The 22,058-nt window shown below is 57.6% G+C and overlaps 1 protein-coding gene across 16 annotated transcripts in view; it reads right to left on the bottom strand.

Moving 5' to 3' along the window:
• Window positions 1-22,058, bottom strand: part of TNS3 (tensin 3) — a 214,607-nt gene that overhangs the window by 112,133 nt on the left and 80,416 nt on the right. For 7 of the 16 annotated variants that reach the window (XM_026501953.4, XM_026501970.4, XM_057304562.1 and 4 more), the window contains 2 exons: window positions 1,967-2,019; window positions 421-592 (listed from right to left, as the gene is read on the bottom strand). In XM_026501953.4, coding sequence (XP_026357738.2) covers window positions 421-570 — 150 coding nt within the window. In that variant the 5' untranslated portion in view covers window positions 571-592; window positions 1,967-2,019. Of the gene's footprint in view, window positions 1-420; window positions 593-1,966; window positions 2,020-8,399; window positions 8,798-8,881; window positions 9,127-12,021; window positions 12,218-20,264; window positions 20,348-21,371; window positions 21,743-22,058 lie in introns of those variants that run through there. The other 9 variants (XM_026501961.4, XM_057304565.1, XM_044385335.3 and 6 more) reach the window with 8 other exon arrangements.

The following is a 22,058-nucleotide window of genomic DNA, read 5'->3' as shown; positions in this document are numbered from 1 at the left end:
GTGGACAGAAGGCCCAGTGGGAGGGAGTCCCAGAGCACCTCCATGAAACTGGGTGCCCAGAGGACCACACGCACAGAGGCAGGGGACCACGTCCCCCCACAGGCTCAGCAACCACTCCAAGACACTCAGTGACTTCTTCACATTTCAGCCAACTCAGTGTCTTCCCAGTTACAGTGCTCTGTGTCCCCTCACTGTCCCCATGCTCGGTGTCCCCTGACTGTCCCCACACTCCGTGTCCTCCACTGTCCCCAGGCTCGCCATCCCACTGTCCCCACGCTCGGCATCCCCCCACTGTCCCCGCGCTCGGTGGCCCCCACCATCCCTGTTCTCGGTGTTCCCCCCCCCCGCCCCTGTCCTCACACTGGGTGTCCGCCCACCGTCCCCACCCACCCTCCTGCTCAGTGCCCTCCCCCCGCTCACCAGGTAGTTGTCCCCGTGTTTGGACCTCAGCATCCGCGTCACCTCCTGCAGGTTGTGCAGGTAGGACTCCTCGGAGCAACCGGCGGGGAAGGACACGGCGATGACGCGCTCCGTGATGTAGGTGAGGTCCAGCTCGCGTCCGTCTGCCATGGTGGGGCTCAGCACTGCAGGCCTAGGGGAGGGGGCTGGTCAGGAGCGGGGAGGGTCCCCGGAGCAGCGGACACGGAGGCGCCTGCACGTGCTGCTCGCGCGGGACCCCTGTCCCCTCTTCCACGTGGTCTCCCGTCCTAGGAGCACACAAGTCTAAACGCCCCGACCGGTCCAGTGTGAGGCACCACCAGCCACTCCAGCGCATACACGGGGAGAGACGCGCACCGCTCTGCTGCAGAGGGAGCCCCTCGAGAGGGACCTGGAGGGAGGAGCCTGGTCCTTGCTCCCGGGGGTCTCGTCAGCACCAGGTGGAGGGGGGGAGCATAAGTCAGGGGATGGAGGGAACAGAGGCCACCGCTGGGAGGCCCCTGTAGGGGCTCCTCAGGTCCTCGTGTCATATCCTGGGGCAGGTGCGGAGGCCATGGAGGGGACCCCCTGGGAAGGGATGTCAGCAGCTGCATATACAGGGCGCCTCCCCCGGAGAGGAGGGACAGCCAGGTCTACAAGCACGTCATTTACAAATACGTTAGTATTTCTTTCTGAAAGATAGACACTTTTTAGGAATAGCTACAATGCTGTTATCATACCTACAAGAAGAACATCATCAGAGCCCAGATCATAAACTTCATTTTTAAAGCTGATTTATTCAAATCAGGACGCAAACAATCACCAAGATTTTGTTTTCTCTGCCTGATGCACTACAGAGGGAGGCAAAAGAGTTTTGATTCCTTTAAAAAATTAAATCAGGTTTTTTAAACACTGATCTCAAAAGTAATAATGCACGTTCTCCGCCAACCGCAACTCCTGAGGGACCACCCCGCCAAGAGCGCTGGCTGTGGCCGTCCCAGCAAGCACCTGCCGGGACGCAGGCAGGCAGAGCTCAATGCACCTGCTGGGCTCAACTCTGGAACGCCCCCAACGTTCACTTGCACAATGAAGCCACAGCTGTGCATGGAAAGGATCGCTTTCCCACAATCTGGGCTTTAATGCTGGGAGGCCACCTCCAGAAAAAGAAAAATAAATAAATAAAAACTTAATATGTATCACCTTTGAACATTTATTCCTGAAGTCAAAAAAAACTTAAGATGGGGCGCCTGGGTGGCACAGCGGTTAAGCGTCTGCCCTCAGCTCAGGGTGTGATCCCGGCGTTATGGGATCGAGCCCCACATCAGGCTCCTCCGCTATGAGCCTGCTTCTTCCTCTCCCACTCCCCCTGCTTGTGTTCCCTCTCTCGCTGGCTGTCTCTATCTCTGTCGAATAAATAAATAAAATCTTAAAAAAAAAAAAAAACTTAAGATGACTACAGAATAAAGTAACACCAAGCTCAGGCTTCCCCATCAGGTCCGACCCCAGGCAGGGACACGAGGACAAGCTACGTACGGGGCTGGCCACTCACCTGGGCGGTCTGGCACGGCAGAGAGCAGCAGACGGTGCAGAACCCCCCGGAGCCTGCAAATGACAAAGCACGGGTCATTCTCGGTCCCCCACCCCCAGCCCGCAGCCCACTGAGAAGGAAGGACACCGCCCGTCCTAGTTAATCATAGGTGGGAAGTCAAACGCGGTGACCATGGGCTTATCTTAAGGCCGGGGAGGGTCTCCGGAATGTCAGGGCATCTCGGCCCAGGGACTGCGGAGCCTCAGCCACACACTCCCTGAAGCCCCAGCAGGGCGGGGTGTACAGAGGTCGGACCCGCCTGAAGCACCAGGTAAGTAGGCCCTCAGCACAGGCACATGCCTGTCCCTGTATACAGGCGGCACTCAACCAAGGTCACGGTTACCATTAACTTCACTGCTAGTATTTCCTTGGAAAAAAACAACTAGTGACTGTGTCTGCAGATTAAGAAGTCTGTCCAACAGGGAAAAGCATCAGCTTGTGTGACTTTACAAATTCCACGGCCCTTCCGTGTGTGCATGTTAACGCGGTACCGAAGGCTGCATACATGTGATTTCAGGGGACACGCCCGGCAACTGCATGAGTAGGAATCACCTCCCCCATCCCAGAATCGGGGAAACCAAGGCTCAAGAGGTGTGCAAGCCTTTGCCCAAGATGGCAGAGGCGTGGAGAGCCCTTCCCACGACGCGGTGGCTCCTCTCCGGGGCCTGCCGCATGTCCTGGCCCCACTCCGTGGACCAGCCAGGGCACAGCCCCCCAGAAGGGGAGCGACATGCAGAGCAAGACGCCAGATCCCCCAGCTCTCCCTCCTGCTCCCCGCCGATCCTGGGCCTGGGGAACCCTTCACAGGCTCAGACACCCCACTTCCCCAGTGCCCCACTGGGCACCCAGCTCATCCTTGCTCCAGAGTGAAAGGGAAGAACAGAGAAAGAATCCCGAGGCTCCTTTGGGAACAGAGACGGCCACTCCCCAGAAGTCACATCAACACTGTGCCTAAGTCAACGGCGAACCAGAGGCTGTGACCGGGCCCCCGGGCAGAGACAGGACCTGGAGGGTGCCGTCCCCCCCACACAGGACGCCCGGGGAGCTCATCCGCTGCCTGTCCCTGGAGGACGCGTGCCTCTCCTACATGTCCCCTCTTACAGACGAGTCTGGGGGCCAACTGAGCCCGCTCCCTTGGTGCCTGGACCCCGACCGGCACAGAACAGCAACCTCCAGGAGGTCAAGGAGGCTGGGCCCACTCTCCCCAAAACAGCCTTGAGGCCCACTTCCCAGAGGGGTCCCAGCCGGCCCCCCAGAAATCCCCGCCTGCATCCCTTGGCATGGATGCATGGCAGACAGATGATAGACACGCAGACATGTGCGTGAAAGGTAGACTGAACCACCGCTCACCGCCCACACCCCCCCCCACCGGCGGCGAGGCCCCCCACCACCCCTCGGGTGACAGCTGCAGTTAAGCGTGGAGGGGCGGAGGGTCCCTGCAGTAAGGGGGTCACCTGAAGGGAATGTGTCTTGGGCAGAGCACAGCCGGTGCCTGAACCCTGAAGTGCCATTATTCTGCACCTTGGGGACAGCAAGGGGTCGGGTGTGACCAGAACAGCTGTGCACAGGGGAAGAGTGACAGGAGGGCTCCCGGGGACAGAGACAAAGCCAGCCCTGGACCCTGGCTCACCATTCCACCAGCACAGTGTCCTGAGAGGGCTGACTGAGGTCAGCAAGCACAGCCACACCTGGGGGGACACGTGGCTCCCAGCGGGAACCCCAAGAAAGCAGACGGGGCTGTCCTTGCTCCACAGCCCGGGAAACAGGCGTTTGGGGAGACAGTGTCATGTCCAGAGTCACACAGTTAAGTGTGGCAGCTATTTCTCACACCAAACTCGGGACTCTTCCAATCCCCCGGCCCTGGTGTCCCACGGCCCGTGCTGCCGAGCCTGTCCCCAGGCCAGACCAACATCACGGAGGTTGGGAGAGCGTCTCCCGGAGAGCTGGTCCAATGGAGCAGCCAGGCTCTGAGACTCGAGGTGCACCCCCATCCCCCAATGGGGGGAAAACCTCATCCAGGGGCTGTATTTGGAGCCAAGCTGATGATGGGCCAATGATGGGACTGGGGACGCTGTCATACACTGGGATAGTGGCCCGCAGCTGCCCGGGAAGGTCTGCTATGCAGCAGACGAGAGGCACGCCCACGCCGACTGGATGGGGCACGACGTCCCCACACGCACTGGTCAGAGGGGGACACAGGACTACCCTGTCCGTGCACCGTCACTCAAAAGCAAAGAATCTACCCGCTCTCGGGGTTCAAAAACCAGGCCCCCATTTATACACCACAGCACAGCTGGCGGCTTAGGAATGACCGAGAAACCAATGTACTGAAAGTCTCCCGACAAAGGTCCCTTGCTCACCAGAATCCTACACCCTAACCTCGTGTGGGAAGTTTAAGAAATCCTCCGTGCCTGAAGACCCCAGGCCTCCAGGGCTGCACGTTTTTCTCGTGGTGCTTTTGCAAGAAGAGAGCTGCCCGCCCACCTCCCTTGGAAGCCTTCCAAGGACATGCCGCTCTTTACAGACCGACGCCACGTTGGGAGAGATAACAGGTGTTTCCTGCCCTTCCGTCTGGTCCCCACCTGCCTCGGTTCGGCCCAGCCTCCTTCAACCCCGGCCGCTTTGGCACACGCTTATCACAGCCTGCAACTTCTAAAGGCACTACGAAACCCGAGGGGAAGGAGGGGGGCACCAGTGGAATCCATGGCAAAGGTTACACCTGCAACAGGTAAACCGCAAAGCCCGCGCTGCCCCGCTGCTGTGTCTCTGAAAAGGCTCCGCTGGGACCCCGGTGAAGTCATTGGCCTCCCCGGCCATCGGGGGCCAGGCCCTGGAGTCCAGGACGCACCAGCAAGCAGCAAAGCAGGCATTCCACCAGGTAAGGACTCATTCCACCAGCCCAGAGGGGTTGTCTTGCTCAACACACTTTTGCAAATACTGATCCTCATTTCTTAGGCTAATGGTGTTACTTTTATATAAGAAATGAGCATGACAACAGCAATTTTGCAGCCGTGGGACATCAGCCTGCACCCGTCTTTTGGGGGGGACAGGGACCACCATGAGATCTGCATGCAGACACAACTGTCTTTCATTAAGAGAGGCCCACTGAGCCTGGTGATCGCTTCCAAGTCTGTCAGCCCTGGGGCAGAACACAGGGCTGGATGTCTTTTCTTGGGAGGAGCTGGTCCGGGCTTTGTCAAGAGACGAGGCTCCTTGGACGATGCGGGCTCTGCCACTTTGCACCCTGTGATCACGGGCAGGTCCTTCACCTGCCCCAGCTTCAGCCACACCCCTTGTCTCCCCAGAACAGGAACCCCAGTCCCTACCTCACCTGGCGGGAGGAACCACACAGGGCTGGCAGGAAACACCTGCTCGTCATACAGGGATCTTGCAGTGCCCGTCCTCCTACAGAACCCCACCCAGCACCCCATCCTACAGAAGCCCACGCTGCAGTACCCCATCCTCAGGGCATCATTCTCACACCCAGTGGATAGCTCTAGAATACCTGGGGACACTGCCTAAACATCTCTGGGAGACCATGGCATTGCAGCTCATAACCTGGCCCCTTTCTTAGAGGACAGGCCCATGGAGGGAAGGCTGGGGTTCCAACTAGGACCCAGAGCCCTGTCAGCCGTGGGACTGATCGCTGATCTTGTCTGGACCTGTTCAGCAGGATGGCAGTGAGCCCGTCACCCCTTCCCCCTCCCCATGGGCACCGCTGGGTCTGCAGCTCAGGGATGCCCAATGTCAGGCCGTGTAGGCACAGGATGAATGCTCTGGAGACCTTACTAAAGATGCAACAAGTCCCACAGGCCTGCATTTCAGGAAACTACCCACAAGGCACCAGGGTCGGGGTACCGGATTCCCACCTACAGGAACCGCTGTCCAGGCCAAAAGACTGTGGATCTCCCAGCATCATGTCGGAGCACAGGAGCCACAGGTGACTCGCTCCCATGGGCCTCCAGGAAGAGGGATGCTGGAGAAATGTGTGTGCCCACGCCTCGCGGCAGGCAGAGCACGAAGGACCAGCAGGCAGGCTTACAGAAGGACCGGGCTTGGGAGGCAGGGGCGGGGAGGGCACTGAGCTCTGGCAGGGCGGGAAGGCAGAGGGAGGACACGGACAGCGTGCCCCCATCACACGGCAGGGAGGACCACGCCACACCCTTCTGGGAATCTGTGACCGCAGAGCCACGCAGGGACGGCCAGTCCTGCAGAGGAAGGCCTGTCTCTAAGTGTCTGTGTGAGGACTCTGAAGGCTCTGGCTGTGTGACCTTGGGTAGGGGCCTCAGGCTCCTCATCCGTGATATGCGCTACTAGGCACAGGAAGCCCTCTGCAGGGGCGCCATGGGGCCAGAGCATTCTCTGGCAAACCGGGAGGATGGAGCAGACCTCCCTAACGAGACTCACCCCATGGGCAGTGTCCCCATGTCAGCAGGCAGGGGCCCACCCCCACGTGATGGGCTGGCATGGGCACCAATCCAGCTAATGCTGGTGCCGTGCCCCTACATCCCACTGCTGTGAGTGGGAGGACACCTCCCTCGCTCCACCCCTGCCCCACGGCCCTCCTTCCAGTTCCCCCAGCACACTCCACCCCTCCTGCCCCAGGACCTTTGCACATGCCCTGCAGGTCTGGAACACTGCCCACCCACTGAAGCAAGCCTCACGTGCTTAGCTCCAATTAATCCTAGACTTCTCGGCTCACACGTCACCTCCTCAGCAAAGCAGCCCCTGATCCCCAGTCCTGTTTATAGTCCTGTGAGGGTCCAGATCTCAGACGCACAGAAGTGACTGGCTATGTGCATTCTCGGCCATGCTCTGCACCCCCTGACATGAAGACCCACAGGGGTGCTGGCTCCCATGTTCTGCTCAGCCTCTGGGGCCACATCCTGTCCCTAGCAGCAGGCGGAGCACGCAGTCTGCAGGAGGAAGGAGGGAAGAAGCCAACCGCCAACCCCAACATGTCTGACAGATGATCTGGCCGTGTTAGAGGCACAGGGATCCTGCTTTTGCATTTTGGTAATAAGTACCTGGTTAGCTTTAGTCTTGGGATAACAAAAGGCAATGTACCAGAGTGGCCTGGACAGACTTATCACCTAAAAGAGTAGCAGGATGAAAAGTAGTAAGTTACGTCCTTGGCAAGGTCATGACATGGAATCGACGACACTGGGGGAAAGAGACTGTCCCCTGCAGAGCCCTGTGGACAAGCACAGACCTCGGAGACCGAGGAAGGCTCACGAACAGCACGGCTCCCCAAAGCTGTCCGATGTGCGTTCTGCTCACGGACGGGGGGGGCCACACTAACAGCCTTCCCGCTAGTGCTCTCCCCTGGAATGTCCCGCTCAGCCCCACGAGAGCATCCCTGTCCCCGAAGACAGGGACCTGGGGCAGGGTGTTCTTGGCCAGGTAGACCGCTGAGCCCACCAGGGAGCTCACCCCTTGCTCCTGCTCACATGGAGAGGAGGGCAGCCCCGGGACCCCTGGGCTGGAGAGGGAAGGCTGCATGCACCCCTGCTTCCCGCCTCCCCTCACCCTCTCTGGCTCTTGGGGGAAGAGCAAAGAAAGCCCCTTTGCAAGGTGTGAAACATGGGGAGGTCGCCAGGGCCCTGGAGCCGCGGGGCCTGGGTGCTGCACCCCGCCGTGCTGACGGGGCCCTGAAACCCACAGCGGGCGCAGTTCCGTAAAAAGGAACAAAAGGGACGATTGCGTAACTGAAGCCAGATTTACAAGGAAGCAGGGCTCCCGGGCCAGTGGCCGGGCAGGGAGCAGGCCGGCTGTGCCCTCGGGAAGGAGGCACCCACGGAAGCGTGCCGCATGGGCAAACGGAAAAAAGTAAATGGAAAACCCTTTTCAAAGGCAACGCCAGCCACGTTCAGCCACCACACCTGGAGGTACTTCCCTCACTCACCGCCCGGCAGGCGCAAAGCAGGGCTCAAGCACTTCCCATGCCGAGGCCTGGGTCCAAAGCCAGCCCTGCAGCTCCCCAGGCCGCCTGACCTTGGAGAGACTGACGCAACCCTCTGTGACTCAGTTTCCTCCTCTGGAAAGTGGAGGTGTCGGCAGGATTCATTAAGGAAACACACGTACAGGGCTAAGAACAGCAGCTGTCCAAAACACAAGCGCTAAATAAACATGAGCCACGCACACAGTGGCTGCGTTTGGGTGCCAGGCGGCTGGGGGCGGGGGAGACTGACCCCCGAAAGGCAGCCCCCCTAGGAATCCACACGGCACGCAGTGCCCGGCAAGACCACGGCACCAGTATGCCACCCGAGAAACAAGACTCCAGCAAGCGACCTTCCCAAAGCCAGCCAGCCAAACAGACGTACACACAGACAGGCAGACACTTCTCCCTTCCAGAAGGAGAAGGCTAGAAACAGTCATTATCAGGAGCACCCACCTTGAGCTTTTCTTAACGCTCTCAACCCCGAGCAGCAGCTCCCGTCCAGGAAAGACATACCAGGCTCAAGTTAGGAAATGACAATAACGTCACTCTGTCCCCACACTCCTCTCTGAGAAGCCAAGGTCTCGCTCCGTCTGAGATTTTATCTGTGGTTGTCACCAAATACTCAGAATTCTGGGGTGCGTAGGCTGCTCTGCACCATACGGACGCCGCGGAAGGCCGGTGGCAGGGAGGAAGGAGGTCCCCAGGGCAGGGGGGCAGGGGACCGAGCCCGCACTCAGGTCTGGGGTCCCCAGCAGGGGCAGCCCAGGAAGCCGCCCGCAGGGGAAGCGTCCACACGGCGCTACATGGAACTCCTACTGCCCCTTCGCTGCAGAGCAAGGACGTGAGCAAACAGAGGGGGGGGCGCCAGGGCCTGACCCAGTGCCAAGAGCAAGCGGCAGCCCGCGGCCCCACAGAGCCCTCCGGGCGGAACTTACCGTGCTGCCGAGGGGCCCGGCCAGGGTTTCTCCTTCCTTCCAGAAGCAGCTCCCTCGCTCCTTCCCTGCTTGCAGTCCTGCGCCCGCTCCGTGCGCCTGGCCCAACGGGGCGGCGGGGGCGAGAGCAGGTGGGACGGTGCCTGCCCCGCCGCGGCTGGGGAAGTCTCAAGGGCAGCGGCCCCGGAGCCAGAGGCACGCCCAGCCCACAGCGGCAGCACGCATGCCTGCACGCAGGGCAAAGGCACCGGCTGCCCGGCCCACAGCCGGCCCTTGCAAGGCCCTGCAGGGCCCATGGCCAGCAGGACAGGCCTCCCCGGGCCGGGGCTGTGCCTTCAGGGACCAACACCCACCATCCAGGGGGGTGTCGACATGGGAACACAGCAAGGGGTCTCCCGTGTCCAAAGACCCCCTGCCCCGAGACCAACCTACCGCGGACTGCTTCCTGGGTTGGCAGGTCGCTGGCCAGCATCCTGAGCCTGACAAGTGCCGGGCGCCTGCCCTCCTCCCTTCCCCACACCTTCCTTCTTTCTGTCCCTTAACATTCACACAAAACCACAAAGCAAACACAAAAACAAGGTCAAAGTGCGTCGCTGGACCAGAGAAGGAGCGGGCTCACTTCTAACACACATGGCCCTCGGGTTCCAAGTCTCCCGGAGGCCAAAACAAAAAGAGACGGGGCTGGACATAAGTCAGACGGTGGGACAGGGACCCGGCCTGTCTGAGGCTGGATGGACAGGGGTCACACGTCACTCGGAATCAGGAGAGGAAGGGCCTGTAGCAGAGCGCTGTCCCCCACCACCGCGGTCTACACTGGCAACTGGCTGGATTTCGTTATCAAATGGCCAGTCATGTCCCTTACATTCAGAGGGAGACCCACGCGGGCTCACTGATAATGACGCCTCACACACATGGGTTCTTTTATTTTGATCGATCACTTAATCACGAGAACACCTCTCCTCATAAAGAGGACATGGGGAGGGCGTGCTGGGTCCCACTGGGCCCTCACAATCCCGTCCCCGCACCAGGGCCTGGGGAGCCTGCGGGGTCTCCTTCCAGCCCCAATGTGCAGGGAGCCCTCGGGCCCACGGGCCGGAATCTCACTCAGGCGGCTCAGCTCCTGCAGGACGGCAGGGCATCCCGAGAGAGTGCATGGGGTCAACCATCCCTTCACCCGTCCGGTCAGCAGACCTGGAGACAAACTGCATTTCTCACTCTTGGGAGTGCCAGTCCCAGCTCTTCCCCGAGGCCCAGGCCTCCCCCCACGGATGGCCCCACAGAAGAGCCAGCTCCGTGCCCCCGAGATCCTCAGACGCGGACAAGTGTGGACCAAGAGGGAGGCTCCCCACCCCACCCGGACGTCCCAGAGAGCAAGGCTCATGGTCCTGGGAAGGGGGCCTGGTGTACCCACTGAGCTGCCTGGAGGAGACAATCCAGGACCACGGCTTCCCCGCAGCGAGAAGGGCACAACAGGGGTTCCCAGGATGGCCAGCCCCGGGCACCTGACCATGGCAGGTGGACCAGGGCCTTCCAGCGGCCCGTCTATCCTCACACACACCCAGGATGATCCAGCGAGCATCTTCCCCGGCCAACATTGGACACGTGTGCTCCATCAAAACCACCCCACTACTCGGGATCGCCCCAGCACGATGAACCGCACAGCTCCCCGCTGGGCTGGAGGACAGGCCTGGAAGCGCCCCAGAACAGCATGGTGGTGACAGCAGTGTCCCTGATGGGCTGCGGGACAGGAGCGCCGTCCAGCGGCAGAAGAGCGGGCCTTCCAGGGTGGAGCTGGGCCAGGAGGTGCTGGGAGCACCTGGGGAGGATGGGCTTGCAAAGTGCAGGGCCTGGGGGGGGGGGCGGGGGGGGGTCCTGCGGTCGGGGCTCCTAGAGCCTGAAGCCAGTCAGAGCATTTCCTGGGACAGGAGGAGCCCTGCAGACGGTTTCCGAGGAGGCATGATAGGATTGAGTGTGTTCTTAAGGCGGGTTAGTGGCAGCAGCAGCAAGACTAACCGAAGGGGCACACCTGGCCGTGGAAGGTGCAGGTAGGACTCGAGTGCCCCCAGGTGCAGGGCCTGGAATGACTGCGGGGAGGGGGATCGTTCCGTCAGGCACGGGCGCACACGTCTCCCACGTGCAAGGACAGTGGCCGTGTCGGGCTGGGCAGAGGGTCACTAGCACCACGGACCCCAGCACACACGGCAAGCCAGGGCTGTGCTCCAGAACGCCTGTGGGCCACGGACACTTGACCTCTGGAAGCCTCCATGTGCCCACCTGCACACTGGGGATGCTCACCGAACATGACCCGGGACAGAAACGTTGGATGAGATCACGCTCCCCGGCACGAGGTATGCCCTCAGTAACCGTCTGCTTTATTAGCTGGTTCTCTTCTCGCCACCGAGGCCATCCACGGAGGCCAGGGGGCAGGGGAAGGAGTGCGGGCAGCTGCTGAGGCCGGGCAGGGGGCCTGGGCAACCGAGAGACAGGACAGAGGAGTGGCACCCACAGGACCTGGTCCCGTTGCTGAGGAGGGAGATGGTGCAGAGACAGAGTGGGGGGTCCAAGGACCTAGATCGTGGGAGCACGTGGGCAAGCCACACACAACACAACACACTGGACACGGCCCACAGGACACGGCTCGCTGGACATGACTAACTGGACACGACCCACAGGACACTATCCACAACTCACAGGACACAGCCCACAGAACACAGTCCATGAACCATAGGACAGGGCCCACGGGACATGAATCATAGGACACGGTCCACAGGACACGGCCCACTGGACACAGCCCACAGGACACGGCCCACTGGACACAGCCCACAGAACACAGTCCATGAACCATAGGACAGAGCCCACAGGACATGACTCACAGAACATAGCCCACAGGATACAGCCTACTGGACACAGTCCATGATCCATAGGACATAGCCCACAGGACATGACCCACAGGACAGAGCCCACAGGACATGACCCACAGGACAGAACCCACAGGACACAACCCATAGGACACAGTCCATGACCCACAGGACACAGCCCATAGGACACGACTCACAGGACACGACCCACAGGGCTCCCCCACCACCATCCAAAATGGTGCCTCTGCCGCTGTCCTGTCACTTCAGCGTGTCCTGTCACTTCACCTGGGAAAGCGCCTTTGGCAGGAGAAACTGGGCTCGAAGCCCAGCTCTGTCTCCACAGACAGGACGTCCTGGTGGCACCGGCACAGCCTGTCCCCTCGGGTCCTCACCTGTGAGCAGGGGCAGACATTCAGCCAGGGCGGTCCTGAGCCCTGGACGAGCTCCTGGCAGCCCAGCCACAGACAAGCTCTCCCCGAAACACCCCGTCGGCGTTTCTAACCACGCTGCTCCCGCACTAAGACGACTTCACGTCCGAGTTGTCCTCCGACAACGAAGAGCCGGACACGAGACGAGAGGATGATACGGTGCTGGACCCAAAGAACAGGGATAAAATCAGGAAAGAAGTTTCCTGCATCGACCCTGTCCACAAAGCCTACCCCAAATAACATCAACGTACCTACCGCACGCGGGACAGGGCACACTGGACAACAGGGACACGCCAGCTTAACTCCTCACTGAAATGCTGTCCCCCTCCACTGTGACGAAATAAAGCTCCCGGCACCTGCCCGACCCGACTGACCAAGGTCACATGGCTCATCAGTGGAGGCCACGGCTGCCCTAGGTCCGTGCCCAGGGCCCGAGGCCGGCTGCCCCTGCTGAGGGACCCACACAGGCAGAGCGACGGGACATTCACCGTGACCTCTGCCACAGCCCAGCTTCACCAGCACTGAGAATCCACTTCCCCTGATTTTTAGACATGGCCTCTACACTCCGGAGTTTCAATCCGGAAATACCGCATGGGCCAATGACCAGCTTTAGACCAGCAATGCCTCCTACACACACCAATCTCTTTTCTCTCCTTTTCACACTCCAGGAGGTCAGATGTCCAGCCCGGGTTGGATCTGAAAGTTTATAACATAATCTAATCCTCAAATTTCTGCTACAAAGTAATTTTTAACAGCTGCGTGCTATCCAGTGTCGAGCAGGAGCACAACCCGTGTATATGAACGGTACTGGGGCCCCGACGTCTGTCACCTGCAAACACCCCACGGTTTACAACTTCTCACATCCTCCGTGGCTGCCTTGGGATAATCACCTGCAAGTCCGATCTGCACTGCGACTCTGGTCGGGAGAAGTTCCTACAGCCCGTCTCTTAGAACGCGTCCTGTGACCCCCGGGACTGCACACACCTGTGCTCCAGAGAGGACAAATGTCCGAAAGGCCAGGAGAGGACCAGAAGGGAATTGCCTTGGCAAACCTGAAGAGGGATGCGAGGTGGCGGGCGTGGGGCAACCATGGCCCCAGGAGTAGGGCAGGGAGGAGAGGGACATGCCTCGGGGCTCCTGTGTATGTGTCCCCACATCTGCTCCCCAGGTCAGAGCTTGGAGCAAAAATCGAGTATCTCCAGGAGGCTAAATCCATAACAAGAGAAACGGCAGGGCCCTCCTGAGCTCGGCGCAGCACCTGGCGCTCCAGAGACTTCACTGAACGCGTGTGAAGACCGAGATGCCCACCTGCCGCTTCCCCGGCTCCCCCTGCTCCTTCCCAGCTTTGCCCTCTCCCTACAGGATGCGGCTGACTGTGTGCAGCCAGATGGGTACGAGGGGCCCCAGGTGTGAAAACAGCCCCCTGCCCAGAAGGGCACCCAGGACCCCCCATGAGAGGCAGTCTCCCCTTTCCGACTGCAGGTTAAAAAGGCTAGGAAAACAGCATGCACGAGACATGTTAATGTGCAGGAGACCGACAGAAATGCGAAGTATCAGAGCAGCAGCAGCAGCAGCAAAGCGCGGGGTGATGAGGCATCACAGCAGCTCCCCCATGAGGATGTTTCCAGCGTAGCTGACGTCGACGCTGTAACGGGGGGGTCGTACGAGTAAGACTGGGTATCGATCGAGGCGTCCACAGGTTAGATAATATAATCCCCACGGATTATTGCCTGACAGAGGCAATTCACTGAACAGCTAACTTCAAGCCCTACCTTGCCCAGTGCTTACCATGCGTGCAGACCCCCCGTAAATGGTGAGCTGAACACCACGAAGGGGCAGATTTACCACGAGGGCAGGTGGTAAATGGAAGACTGAGTGTGGGGGCGCCTGGGGTGCTCAGTCGGTGAAGCGTCTACCTTCAGCTCAGGTCATGACCCCAGGGTCCTGGGATCAAGCCCTGCATGGGGCTCCCTGCTCAGCGGGGAGCCTGCTTCTCCCTCTAACCCTCACCCCACTCATGTTCTCTCTTTCTCTCTCAAAAAAAAAACACTGAGTGTGGAGTTACATGCTGGAGAGTAAGGACTACATTCAAGAAAAGACAGATGCGGGGAGCCTGGGTGGCTCAGGTGGTTGAGTGTCTGACTGTTCATTTCAGCTCTGGTCATGATCTCAGGGTTGTGAGATCGAGCCCCGTGGAGGGCTCTGTGCCCAGTAGGGAGTCTGCTTGGGATTCTCACTCTCCCTCTGCCCCTTCCCCATCAGCCCTCTCTCTAAAAAAAAAAAAAGAAGGAAAAGACAGATCCATGTCAAATGCAAACGGCAGTTGAGTCTTGGCTGGAGCCACAGAGAAGCCTCTGGACGTTTGACGATTGGACTTAAACCCTGTCTTGCCCTCCAAGAACCAAATGAATGAGGTCACTTTCTTCGGATAAATACCAGTAGTGTTATTACTGGATCATGTGGTATTTCCATTTTTCATCTTTTGAGGACCCTCCCCACTGCTGTCCACAGTGGCTGCACCAATTTGCATTCCCACCAACAGGGCACGAGGGGTCCCCTTTCTCTGCATCCTTGCCAACACCTGCTGCTTCTTGTCTCTTTCATACCGGCCATTCTGACAGGTGTGAGGTCATAGTTCATCCTGGTTTGGTTTGCATTTCCCTGATCATGAGTGACACAAAGCACCTTGTCATGTGTCTGTCCCCATCTGGATGTCTGCTTAGGAAAAATGTGTATTCAGGTCACCAGCCCATTTTTCAATCGAATTATTTGCTTTTTGTTGTTGCGTTGTGTAAGTTCTTTATATATTTTGGATATGAACCTCTTACTGGACACAGCAAAACACTAATTTGAAAAGCTATATGCAGTCCTAGGTTTACTGCAGCATTACGCACAATAGCCAAGCTATGGAGGCAATCCCGGTGTTCGTTGATGGATGAATGGATAAAGAAGAAGTGGTACGCATGCACGCGCGTGCACGCACACACACACACACACACACATATATATACAAAGGAATATTACTCAGCTGCAGAATAGAATGAAACCCTGCCATTTGCGGCAACATGGACGGACCTAGAGGGTATTATGCTGAGTGAAATGACTCAGAGAAACACAGACACCGTATGATCTCACTGACACTTGGAATCTAAAAAAACAAAACAAACGCACAAACAAAAAGCAGAATCAGACCCATAAGTACAGAGAAGAAATGGATGGGTGCCAGAAGAGAGCGGGGAGAGGGGACGGGCAAACGGGTGAAGGGGAGGGGGAAACACAGGCTTCCAGTGGTGCAGTGAACAAGCCACGGATGAAAGGCAGAGCACAGGGAACACAGTCAGTGGTGAGGGGACAGTAACTACAGTTACCACAGTGAGCACGGCGTGCGTAACGTATAGACCTGTTACGCCTCTCTACTGTACACCTGAAACCAATATCATGTGGTACGTCGACCACATTTCCATAAGAAAAAGAATTTAAATGATTTAAATAAATAAAGTTATCCCAGGCTGCCCTACTGGTTGGTCACCCCCCTGGTTCCAGAAGTGCGATGCCTGCCGCCTACTACCCCTGGCCGGGCACCTGGACTGGCCTCTCTGATCCCGTATCACGTCCTCCGTCACCCTGCACGTGCACTGGACGTGGACCAGACGTGGACACGGAAGATGTGGACCGGACACGGAACAGGAGCCCACCGTGTCCACTCCCAAGCCTATTCTAGCCAGATACACTGGCTGCCGTCATGGCAGAGTTCAACAAAATACCGCACACACCGACAACTCGTGAGCCTCAACAGGCAGAGATCTGCAGCGGCCCTGAGGGCGGGTCCGCATCTCGGGAGGGCCTGCTGCCGGGCCGGGGCAAACGCAGAGCACGGCTGTGGTCGGCCACCCTGTGAAGCTTTCACAACACTCTGAGGTGGCCAAACGGGGAATTTCAGCCGGTTCACTGAGGGTGCAGAGTCTGCAAAAGCAGGGCAGGGGAACCCCAGCCCCGGGACAGACAGACACGGCTGTCCGCTTCAGACACAAGTAAATGTGAAAGTGAGTGAGGCTCAGGATTCCGCAAATCCACAGATTTTGGATTCAACAACCACCTACAAATCCCGACCATTTTTTTTATTTTTATTTTTTTAAGATTTTATTTTTCAGAGAAAGAGAGCACAAGCAAGGGGAGAGGCAGAGGGAGAAGCAGACTCCCCACTGAGCAGGAAGCCCGATGTGGGACTCGATCCCAGGACCCTGAGATCATGACCTGAGCCCAACAGACTGAACCAGGCATCCCAAATCCTAACTATTTTAAAGTGGACAGCGTGTGACATGTGACTGTCGCCATCCTAGGGAGAGTGACACAGGTCCCAGCAGCACACGCCCACACTCAGTCCAGTCCAGGGGCAGCCTTAGTGCCATCCTCCCACGGCCACGTGGCATCCCACTGGGCTGAGACCTCCCCCCGTCACTTTGCAGAGAAGGAGCAGAGGACCAGACTGGACACAGTGGGGCATAGGTAGTGTGCACAGCAGGGCTCGGACTCGGGATCCCGGCGAGTTCTGGCACCACGGTGGATGGCCTCCTTCCCCATTCCCTGACACCTCAAACACCACGGGAACTGCCTACCATGGGCTCACAGGGAGGCAGCGAACGCGGGCTGGGGTCCACTCTCTCTGACGGGCAGGTCAGGGGTAAAGGGAGTTCTTAGGCGCCTACGCAGCAACGGAACGGCCTGAGGACCCACAATGAACACCTTATCAGTGCATTTGAGTCCTTCTATTGCAGGTTGTGGGGTTCGCACAGTCACCATGAGCGCCGGCCAGACAGCTTCCCTGTGCTTAGACCACTAGAAACACCCACACACGCATGGTCCCATTTCCAAGGGAAACCACTAACAAAAATCACAGAAATGCAAAACCAATGTGTCACTGCATCCAGCTCGGGAACGACAGCTGTTCACGTGGAGCAGGAGGGCTGAGGCAGCGCCGCCCGGAGTCCTCAGCTGTGGACGTGCTCGGCGGGTCCTGCCCGTGCCCACAAGTGACCGCGGACGCACGGGGACGGCGGATTTGGGATTACAAACACACTTTAGCAAGGTCATAGATGTGCACACACAAAATCCACGAATAAGGAGGATGGACGGCAACTGAATCTATAGGAACCTGTCACTCATTCGTCTCGGGTTCACGCAAGAAGCATCTGGAAAACCTCCCCATTCTAACGGCCCCACACAGCAAATCTGTCACAGCAGCATTTCAGAAAGAATCACAAGCACAGTCTAGTGCAGTCACATTTTTAGACCCCGTCTCTACGTGGAGGATGCCTTACGCTCCTGCAAGGCGCTAAGCCTCAGGGCCCCTTCCTCCCCGTTTGAAGAAGGTCAAGGCCGCTGTAGAGACGGGCACCCTCTCTTCCAGCGCTCTGGCCCCCGAGAAGGCAGGCATGAAGCAAGCGCTTCGGTATAGAAAACACTGTATCAACCCCGCGTCATGGGCTGATGATCTCAGCAGGTTTTCGGCAAAACACTTCATCACAGGGACTGCTCTTTCCAGACGTCAATGGTCCATCCGGAAGCCACAAGGAAGATGCTCAGGCAGGCTCATGGCGAGCCAGGGGGGCGCTGGTGGGCCGTTCGTATGGTAATGAGACAGCTCCAGGCCAGCCCTGAGCTCTGTGCTCCCCCCTCACCTGCATCCTGCTCCGGCTCCCAGCTCCAGATGGCACCTGCTCACCGCCGCCCACCTGCGCCCCTGCCTGGACCATTGCAGCGCGAGCCCCACACATCACATCACTCCCTCTGTCAACACATCAGCAGGCATCCTCAGAAGAGAAACCGGGTTTTAAAACTACAACCCTTCAACAGACGACTGGATTAAGAAGATGTGGTCCATATATATAATGTAATATTACTCAGCCATCAGAAAGAACGAGTTCTCAACATTTGCTACAACATGGACGGCACTGGAGGAGATAATGCTAAGTGAAATAAGTCAAGCAGAGAAAGACAATTAGCATATGGTTTTTCTCATCTATGAAACATAAGAACTAGGAAGATCGTGGGGCGCCTGGGTGGCACAGCGGTTAAGCGCCTGCCTTCGGCTCAGGGCGTGATCCCGGTGTTTCGGGATTGAGTCCCACGTCAGGCTCCTCCGCTATGAGCCTGCTTCTTCCTCTCCCACTCCCCCTGCTTGTGTTCCCTCTCTCGCTGGCTGTCTCTATCTCTGTCAAATACATAAATAAAATCTTCAAAAAAAAAAAAAAAAAAAGAACTAGGAAGATCGGTAGGAGAAGAAAGGGGGGGTAATCAGAAGGGGGAATGAAACATGAGAGACTATGGACTCTGAGAAACAAACTGAGGGCCTCAGAGGGGAGGGGGGTGGGGGAATGGGATAGACCGGTGATGGGTAGTAAGGAGGGCACATATTGCATGGTGCACTGGGTGTTATACACAACTAATGAATCATCGAGCCTTACATCGGAAACCGGGGATGTACTGTATGGTGACTAACATAATATAATTTCAAAAATATTATTATAAGAAAAAAAATAAATAAATAACAACAACAACAACAACAAGAAAAAACTACAACAACTAGGGGCGCCTGGGTGGCTCAGTCGTTAAGCGTCTGCCTTCGGCCCACGGCGTGATCCCAGGGTCCTGGGATCAAGCCCTCCATGGAGCCCCACATCGGCCTCCCTGCTCTGCTGGAGCCTGCTTCTTCCTCTCCCACTCCCCCTGCTTGTGGTCCCTCTCTCGCTGGCTGTCTTTATCTCTGTCAAATAAATAAATAAAATCTTTAAAACAAAAAAAACCTACAATGACTAAATACCAGTACATGAGCAGGGATGCCTTCACACCACATCGCTAATCAATGTTCAAATTTCCCTGTCTTACAAGTTTTGCTTTGGCTTTTTTTTTTTTAGATTGTATTTATTTATTTGACAGAGACAGCCTGCGAGAGAGGGAACACAAGCAGGGGGAGTGGGAGAGGAAGAAGCAGGCTCCCAGTGAAGGAGCCTGACGTGGGGCTCGATCCCAGAACGCAGGGATCACGCCCTGAGCCGAAGGCAGATGCTTAACAACTGTGCTACCCATGCGCCCCTGTTTCGGCTTTTTTTTTTACGGTCAGATTGTTGGAATTGAGCTCCAAATAAAGTCTGACGATGTGGCTCCGTAACAATAGAGACCCTTCCTCCTCCTGCAGCGTTCTTGGAGATGACCGACATGCTTCCTGCCCGGCCAAACTCTCCCCGACGCCAGGATCTTACTGACTCCCCTGCAAGTCTCCCATGGGGCTCTGGCCCTGCGCTTCCTGGAAGCCGTGGATGGGTCTGGGCTCGGGTGGCTCTAGTTTGATTTCTGGCTCCCGTGAGGCCCACTTCCTTGGAGGAGGCACATGACCCTACCAGGAGCTTCCTCCTGTGACCCAGGAGGTTACGGAGGGTCACGGCCATTCGGTTACTTGCGGTCTGCAACTTGGCACATTTTAACTCTTTCACTTTCTCAACACTTGCTGGCCCGAATTCCTCCTTAAACGGAACTTTCCCTCTTTGCCTGTGTTTAACCCCGAGGTACATTTGTAAGAAAAGAAGGTTAAAAGCCCGTTTCTCTTTATTTACCAATTTTTCAGAATAAATCGGTCCCCTAGCATCCCTCAAAGGCAACTAACGAGGTTTCGGGTTTGGGCTGGGTTTTTATTTTTTATTGTTTATTTATTGTTGTTGTTAAGCAGTTGCTTTATTTAAAGTCTGCCGCAGAGGGGCGCCTGGGTGGCTCAGTCGGTGAAGCGTCTGCCTTCGGCTCGGGTCATGATCCCAGGGTCCTGGGATCGAGCCCCACATCCAGCTCTCTGCTCAACAGGAGTCTGCTTCTCCCGCTGCCCTCTGGCCCTCCCCCCGACTCATCCTCTCTCTCTCAAATAAATAAAAATCCTTAAAATAAATAAGTAAATAAAGTCTGTTGCAGAGATCAGAAAAGGACATCTGAGCCCAAAGTCACAAAGCCGACAGCCCTTATGACAGGATTCAGGCCCACGTTTGCACTGGTCCTCCTCAAGCATCTACCATCTAATACCCCCATTCAATCCCGAGGACGGGCCACAGTGCTCACCACGAGGCTGGACACACAGGCAGAGGGCCAGCGTGGGGACTGCCCGGTCACCACCGCTGCCTGGAGAAGCCTCTCCCCAAACTGTAATGAGTTCCAGGCAGCCACAAGGGACTTTCCTTATTCCCGCCATACAGAGGGGCCTCCAGAGGAGACACAGTTTCCGCCAAGGACGAACTTTCTTCCTTTCCTTTTACAGAATTGCTTCTTTTAAAAAAAGAAAAGAAAGAAAATTTTTCATTTATTTATTTGAGACAGAGCAAGAGAGCAAGCACAAACAGGGGAGGGGTAGAGGCAGAGGGAGAAGCAGACTCCCCACCGAGCAGGGAGCCCGATGTGGGACTCGATCCCAGGGTCCTGGGATCACGACCTGAGCCCAAGGCAGGCGCCCAACTGACTGAGCCACCCAGGTGTCCTACAGAATGTCTCCTGATGTTCGAAGGAAAATAAATGTGGCAAATAAAGAGGCTGCAAGTGCCCCCGGGAGAGGAGGACGGTGTGAGCACGGCGGGGAGGCCAGAACTGGCTTGGCTTCTGATTTTCAGGACGCAGACGCCCCCCTGCCTGTCCAGCTTCCACCCACATGCAGGACGTGCCTCGAACATATGGGGGAGACCTTCCAAAAGCTCAGAGGCACTTGGGGAGACCCAAGGAAAAACCGGTCCTAGGTCCCTGGCTCTCTGAACAGAGACTCTCCAAGCAAGGCCAGGACGCCCCAGATGCCACACCAGCCAGCCCGACACCCACACGTGCCAAGAAGAAAACAGGAGGTGGGGCCCCCAGGCCATGGAGAACCTGGGGAGGAATCAGATTCCAGCCACCTGGGCCCCCAAACTGGCAGCCAGGGTCACTCTCATGCACAGACTTACATTTTTTCAGGGGGCTGGGGGAGGAGGGGGACGAGGGGGTGCTGTTGTGTGCGTTTCTTTTAATGATTACCCCTCCTGCAGGTAAAAACACACTCAGGCAACATAAACCGTATCAGAATGTTGTTACTCTGTCCTAACTCAGCATTAAAATATAAGTGCTCAGTCTCCCCTTCCGCAGTTAACTGCCACTTCCCCCGATTCCCACACACCCACCACCTCCAAGGGTGCTCCCCACACTCACAGCCTGTGATTGCTATAGAATCCACACCATCAGAGAAAAAAAAAAATAACACTCAACCAGAACCTTCTTCTCCGCGGCAGATTCCAGCCTTTGGACCTGGGGACACTCATTCCCTGGAAAACATTTCCTCAGGCCCTTGCCCAGGAGAGAAGCTGCCTATCGTGCCGTGAACGCTGGCTGGAGGCGCCTCGGTCAACACCGAGGGCCGGGCCTGGGTGGCCCCAAGCAGCAGCCCCAAGCCCACCTCGCAGTTCGAGGCCCGGGGGTGGGAGCTCAGTGCGCTGAGCCCGTGTGCACCATGCGGCTGACTGCGCTGTGCCGAGGGGACGCCGGCCTGGCACACGGCACAGAAACAGACCCGGGCCAGCCTTCCCCGGGGTGACCGGCCTGCAGCCAGCGTGGGTGTTAATCATTAACCAGGCTCCGTGCTCCCCGCGGGAGGTAAGCTGACACCAGACCAACGTGTCCCCTGCCTGTGTCCCTCCACCTGTGGCCTGGCCCACCAGCCACATCTAGCTCGGCCCTGCTTCCAAGCCAGGCTTACTGGGGGAGGCTCAGCATGGGGGGGGTGGTTTGAATCCGTGGAGGGCTGTCCCTCTTCCTCAAAGGGTCTGCGAAGCGAGGCTCCTATTTGCCAACCTGGACTTCCCACGTGGGCGACGGACACCAGGCCGCCTTTCCCGGAAA

The sequence above is a fragment of the Ursus arctos genome, unplaced genomic scaffold (assembly GCF_023065955.2).
Source record: "Ursus arctos isolate Adak ecotype North America unplaced genomic scaffold, UrsArc2.0 scaffold_3, whole genome shotgun sequence".
NCBI classification, from domain to species: Eukaryota; Metazoa; Chordata; class Mammalia; order Carnivora; family Ursidae; genus Ursus; species Ursus arctos.
The sequence above is the reverse complement of the archived record's forward strand: the minus strand, read 5'-3'. Positions and strand labels throughout refer to the sequence as shown.